This window comes from Lactuca saligna, chromosome 4, assembly GCF_052625555.1.
Source record: "Lactuca saligna cultivar CGN05327 chromosome 4, ASM5262555v1, whole genome shotgun sequence".
In the NCBI taxonomy this organism is placed as follows: Eukaryota; Viridiplantae; Streptophyta; class Magnoliopsida; order Asterales; family Asteraceae; genus Lactuca; species Lactuca saligna.
The window spans coordinates 232,142,314-232,148,748 of NC_136420.1; the positions used below are offsets into that span (position 1 = coordinate 232,142,314).

The 6,435-nt window shown below is 31.6% G+C and overlaps 1 protein-coding gene across 1 annotated transcript; it reads left to right on the top strand.

Moving 5' to 3' along the window:
* The first annotated feature begins 598 nt into the window (after positions 1–598).
* LOC145043391 (uncharacterized) lies at positions 599–2,542 on the top strand. Its single transcript, XM_078992029.1, has 3 exons — positions 599–1,155; positions 1,890–1,951; positions 2,108–2,542. Exons 1-3 carry the CDS (start codon positions 1,077–1,079, stop codon positions 2,300–2,302), a joined length of 336 nt encoding a protein of 111 aa, XP_078848155.1. The 5' UTR covers positions 599–1,076; the 3' UTR covers positions 2,303–2,542.
* The last annotated feature ends 3,893 nt before the right edge of the window (positions 2,543–6,435 follow it).

The following is a 6,435-nucleotide window of genomic DNA, read 5'->3' on the forward strand; positions in this document are numbered from 1 at the left end:
AAAATGAGTTTTTTTAGTTAACAAACGAAAATTATTAAGGAAAACCAAATTATATATATAGTACATAGGATAAACACAAAAGTTTAATAAATGAAGATGGGAAAAATAACATTTTATAAAATTCAAAATGAAAGACATTTTAAAAAATAAAAAATGGAAAACATACAAACTCATAAACATAAAGAAAAATATAGACAAAATTACATAAATGGTTCCTAGAATTTATCCGTATTTACAAACTCAGTTTTCTGCTAACTGAAAAAACTAAATTACCATCGCACTAACATACGACAACTAAAAAGAATCATTCACACAAGTTTTGAAAAATACATGGACAATGTCCTTCAAAAAAAAACAATGAGTGAGTTTATGAAATCATAGGAATCAATTTATATAATTTTGTGTAAAATAAATGATCATAAATATATAAAATATAAATAAATAAATAAAAAATCTTTAATTATTTCGCCAAATTAAAAAAAAAAAAAAAAAAAAATAGAAGTAGTTGTCATTTTCTCCGTAAGTTTGTATTTTAAAATTCAAGAAACGGAGTAGAAAGTGCATCGTGCTCCAAGGCCAAGTGTTCAAAACCCTCTGCACAAGTTCAGATGGAGTGAAGGCTCGCATTTCCATCACTCACCTCTCTGCAACACTTCGCATTCAATACGATTCCTACCATTACACTGCCCACTGCTTCTGCAACACAAAGACAAACCACATTCAAATCCCCTACCATTAAATACCTCCTTTCTTTATCAATGGAGCACCAGCAACCCCACATGACCTCCTTCATTACCCACCTCTTTCTCCCCATTTTTAAATCATCACGGCATGGCTGTGATTTAGCATCCATTCTCCTTTCCCTATCCTCTCAAATCTCCTCTGAAATTTTTGCGTTTTCGTTACATTATAAATGGGGTTTCTTCTTCTTATCAACATTTACTCCATGAATTGACAAGTTTATTGAAGTGGGTGTATGAAAAGCATACGATCATCTTCGATTTGGGTTTAAAATTTTAGGGTTTGATTTGATTTCATCAGGAAATATAAGAACAGGTGTCCCTCTTTCTGACATCATGAAAGGTTCTGGATTGTGGATTTTGTTCTTGGTGTTTGGAACAGCTTTGCTTTTCGTCTTCCTGTTCCAAATTCCTGGTAATTTCTTCAATATTTGTCTTTTAGGATCCTGAATACTCACAACCATAATGCAAAAACTCGTATGTTATGCTTTTAAAGTTGTACTTTTTGTTAGATTTTGCTGATGTGATGAGAAATTTGTCATCCTATATAGAAATGCATGTGCCTTTGTTTAGCATTTTCATTTTGCAATTTGGTCAACATGACTTTTTCAGAGTAGAAAAGTCTCAGCTGACCATCCATCATATGGACCAAATGCCTAAATGCAAGAAATAGCAACCTACTTTCATTTATTTGTATATTATAACATCATACTTTCATTTCTTTCAATATGTAAATTACATATTGTATCTTCAAAAAAAAACCCATATTTGTATTTTTAGTTTTCTTTTTCTTTAACATCATACTTTGGAAGATATATGCAATTATAATCATATATATTGCTTTGTATTTGAATGAAGTTGCTATAATTGGGAAAATACATACAAGTACAATGTGATAATAGGAAGAAATGAAAATAGGATGTTATAATTAACTAATTATTGAAAGTACGTTGCTATTTGTTGCATTTAAGGATGAGGAGGACATTTACGTCTTCTATCAAGATCTACTTCCTATCTCACCTTGTTCCACCTTTTTAAGTGTGACAAAAAATTGCACTTGTTGTCCCAAAACAACAAAAAATGTGCAATAATTGCCAATAGCTTACGTCCATTATTCCAATTTAGTGATTATTATTTTCTATTGATCAGGCGGCGATCTTCCCAAGCATAAGAAAATCATGGATTTAACGAAGCCAGGCAGGAAACTTAAGGTATACACAACCGCAATGAAATGAAACCATAAGGACTAGGGTGTAACATTGCCGATAGTTGTCCTTAAAGTGAGACTTTTTTGTAAACCACAAGGACTGTTTTTGAAAATTTGTGTTTAGTTTTTAATTTCTTGGTTTCACTATTGTAAATAACAGGAGGATAATATTCATGATGAAAGTGGTGATGGAAACGTAGATATTTACGATTACGTCGCTAATGATCCGGTTCCAAGTTCAAAAGCCGCAGCATTAAGGCCTGGCCCAATTGAGCATGGCACTCCTCTTATGCCTTACATCCCAAAGCCTTCACCTCCAGGACCAAATGACCCAAAGTATGTTGGGTATCCTTAACCAATGCCACAAGTCCTTTGATAATTTTAGGGTTGTAATAAGTCTTTAGTTTGTGTATAATTGGAACCCTAGTGGGCAATATCATTTTGTACTTGTTCTACCCTTGATTTGCCCCGAGTTCCAATTCTTATGTGTTAATGTAGATTAACCGTTTGTTTGTTTTTTTTCAAAGAAATGTTAAAATGCAACTTATGAGTTTTGTGTTTGAATAAGTGGTTGAAGTGGTCTTTCTTTCTCCAACATGCATCTTGGTGGTATGATTTGAGGTTTAGGTTATATTTGGCATACTAGCTGAAAAACTAGTTGATAACTGAAAATATAGTTGTTAAAAAATGTTAAAAATATTAGACTATATTTGCCTTCAGTTCCAATTCTTATGTGTTAATGTAGATTAACCGTTTGTTTGTTTTTTTTTAAAAAAATGTTAAAATGCAACTTATGAGCTTTGTGTTTGAATAAGTGGTTGAATTGGTCTTTCTTTCTCCAACATGCATCTTGGTGGTATGATTTGAGGCTTAGATTATATTTAACATACTAGCTGATAAGCTAGTTGATAACTAAAAACATAGTTGTTAAATAAAAAGTTAGCTGAAAAGCTAGTTGATAACTGAAAACATAGTTGTTAAATAAAAAACTAGTTGATAGCTGAAAAACTAGCTGATAAAAAATAATGTTTTGTAAAAATTAACTGAAATATAGAAACTAAATAAAATGATATGTAAAAGTATGTGTTTCTATAATTAATTAAGCGGTGTATTTGGAAAAATTTTAAAAAGCTAGTTTAAGTAGCTTTTTAAAAAGCTAACTTATAAGCTACTTTTTGGCTTACCGAACACGACAACATAAAAAAAACTCGAAAAATAAATTAGCTATGGCACGCCAAACACAACCTAGTAAGAATGGTTCCAGTACTTTGGGTGATATTTTTGCAAAAAGAGTTTTGATTAGAATACGGATTGAGCTTTTTGTGGGCACTTAACTTTTATGCCTTACATTGTCAATTTGACAAGATACTCGGTGCAACCGTACGAAATAGCACAAGGTTGTTGGGGAAAAAAATCATAAACTTTCATCTTTATCTCAGTCCTTACTTTGGTTTACAAATTGAATGATTTAAAATGGGTTTTAGTTTGAGAAATTTAGCAATTTTTATTATGCATATTGGAATTGGTTGGGCAGACAAATTGAATGACTTAAAATCATGTACTTTTCTTATAAAATTTGAAAGTGAATTTGCAAACACACCAAGCTTGTGTTTGTTAATTGATCGTTAAAGTTACCATATTATCTTTGAGTTACAAATTTATCGGGGATTGTCATTTTTATTGTTTTCTTATTACCATTTTTAAAATCCCAAATGAAACAGATAAGTAATTTCATTGTAGAATTATACAAATTATACATTTTAAATAAAACTAAATAAAATAACAATATTTCTGATCATGATGAGGGTCAAGAAGACATGTTTAGTCTTAGCCCTAGGGTATACTCAACAACAGCTATTAGCTTTTAGCATTAAAAAAAGCTCAAATTAAAAAGGCTCATTCGATATAGCTTCTTAGATCTTTAAGAGTTTTAACTTTTTAGTTTTCATGTTTTCATGTTTTATAGCATTTTATACTTTCCAAAATTCCAAAAGCTTACCACTATTTTTGTGAACTATTTTTGATGAACATGTTTATATAAATAAAAAGGAAAGTGATTCGTACACAACAGTTTTTTGTCATACACAACAATTCATGCATTATATAGTTGTACAATACAACATTTTAAAACATTAATTGTTGTGTATAGAGAAAAATTGTTATATATGAATCAGCTCCCAAATAAAAACAGATTTTCAAACTTCCAACTATCCGGTGTGCTATGTTCTTGCTGGGAATAAAATTGTAATTTATGTAGCTTTAACTGATCCGAGCTTTATTTTATGCAAAACGTACTAGAACGATCATGTCATGTTTTTTCTTTGCCAACAAAGAAAGTGAATGAAATTCAAATTTATATGATTTTGGACAATTGAGTTTGGTCTGTACGTGCATAATCCACGGGCGGGTTATATTTTATCCGAACCTGATAAAACTTTAAAATACGAAACTAAAAATGAAGTGTGTCAAATAAGCCAAAAGTCACTCCTAATGTAAATGCATGAAACCAAATTAATGAAAACATTAGGTTACTGTTATGAAAAAGCTATTCACGTCTAACACTTATATAAATTAAAAGAAAAAAACAATAAAACTATTATAAATCTATCCAATCTGTTTATATTAACAAATTAGCCAATTTGTGACCACATTACCATTAAAATCAAATGCACCAAACTCCAATTGAGTTGAATAGGCGTGGACATAACAAGTAGTCGAGTACCATTACCATATATAGGTCATGAGTGACACCCCAACAATCACCATCAAAAGTGGGTTACGAATGGTACTTCAATTTGTAATTAATCAAATGTATAATGGTTACTTTATTACCAATTATAATTATGAGTGAAGCCTAAGTTATGATTATTGATCTTTTTTTTTCCCTTCATCTATGAGCATGGTCCCCTTCTCCTTGTGTTAATCAAGTATTTCACTTTCATCAACAATTCACCGAAAGGGAACTTTTAAATACATTAAAAAAAGAGCATCTCACTTTTCACGACCTTATAAGTTTTCCTTTCTTTGAGGTTAATTTGTTTATAGAAATTGTCGCTACCGCAAAGTCAAGTGTGTTTTGTAAGAGTTTCACACAAAACGTGCTTGTAAAAAAGATAAATCACACCAAGTTCCATGAAAAACATAAGAAAGGTAAAAGTACAATGTCCTCATGGTAATAAAGAAACTCGTCAACCTTAACTCTACACCTTAAATATTTAAATATATGCATATATAATGTGGAAATAACTATTGGTCCCGTCTCTTCTTTCTTAAGGCTTTATGTCATTTGCTTTAATAAATTATAGTGATACCCACCAAAACTCCTCAAATTATAGACAAATCCCATGGTCCACACCAAACACATGTTAGTTTTTTTTGTCTAAACTATATATATATATATATATATATATATATATATATATATATATATATATATATATACACACACACACACACACAGTGTATAACAAATATTGTGTGGGCATAAAGACGATTTTAGACCAATTGATAAAAAGAATGAAATGATATGATTTACGGTGTATGATATCATAATGGGAGAGCATGTATATGTGACGTCCCAAATTTCCATTTGTGATCGAGGTTAGTGTTTCCTTAAGTGTACTTAAATTAACTTTTTTGTTTGATTAAAGTTAACTTATGAGGGCCAAAGTGTAAGAAAATGATTATTGATCTTGTACAAGGGCCAGGGGGTCATTTTCTTGTAATTTGAGGGCATAGTTTGTAACTTGTGGGGTATTTAAACAATGCTAACCCTAAAATACGGGAATTAAACCCTATTTGTAGCCAACAAAAGTAATTGAGAGAGATTTTCTAAGTAGGTGTACCATGTGTGAAGTGTGGGAGGGATTCAAGTAAAGAAAGAGGGGATTCTTGAGACAATCTTCGTGGAGTTGGTGTCGTCTTCTTCTCATCTTTCTCCAAATTGTGTACTCACGAATTTCTAGAAGGTAAGATGCTCTTCGTTTGTGTTATATTCTATCCTTCCCATGTACACTCAATAGTTGACCATGAAAAGTGCAAATCCCATGGAAATAAGTGGTATTCTTGGTCCCATAGTGTTCCAACTATTATGGACACTTAATTTGAGTTTTGGATAGTTGAAATATTCCTACAATAGGTTTTGATTAGACTAGGACTAGACATGGAAGGGCAGATGATTGAAATCAAATTTTGTAATTGCCAAAGTCCTCACGGCGTGATGATCACAAACCAGCGGCGTAAAGCCAAGGTTTCATGTTGACCAGAGTTACAACTTGTTGTAGCGACGTAGTCAATTAACCCTAACGCGAATTACGCATTGTGTTGTCTATTATCTGTTTCGAGGCTCATTTTGATCACGATCTAGTGTATTCTTTTAGGGTTCTTAATTGCTTCATGGAGAGTGCTTCCCTCTGTTCTTTGCTACCAAATATTAGACTAGAGGTGAGTCGACCCTTGTTGCAATTTTAGTACTTTGTTAGGGAAATC

Excerpts from the sequence above, each read along its gene's own strand:
- LOC145043391 (XM_078992029.1), top strand. The coding sequence starts at position 1,077 with ATGAAAGGTTCTGGATTGTGGATTTTGTTCTTGGTGTTTGGAACAGCT. Across the intron at positions 1,156-1,889 it reads CTTCCTGTTCCAAATTCCTG|GCGGCGATCTTCCCAAGCAT; the intron begins GTAATTTCTTCA and ends TCTATTGATCAG. Across the intron at positions 1,952-2,107 it reads AGCCAGGCAGGAAACTTAAG|GAGGATAATATTCATGATGA; the intron begins GTATACACAACC and ends TGTAAATAACAG.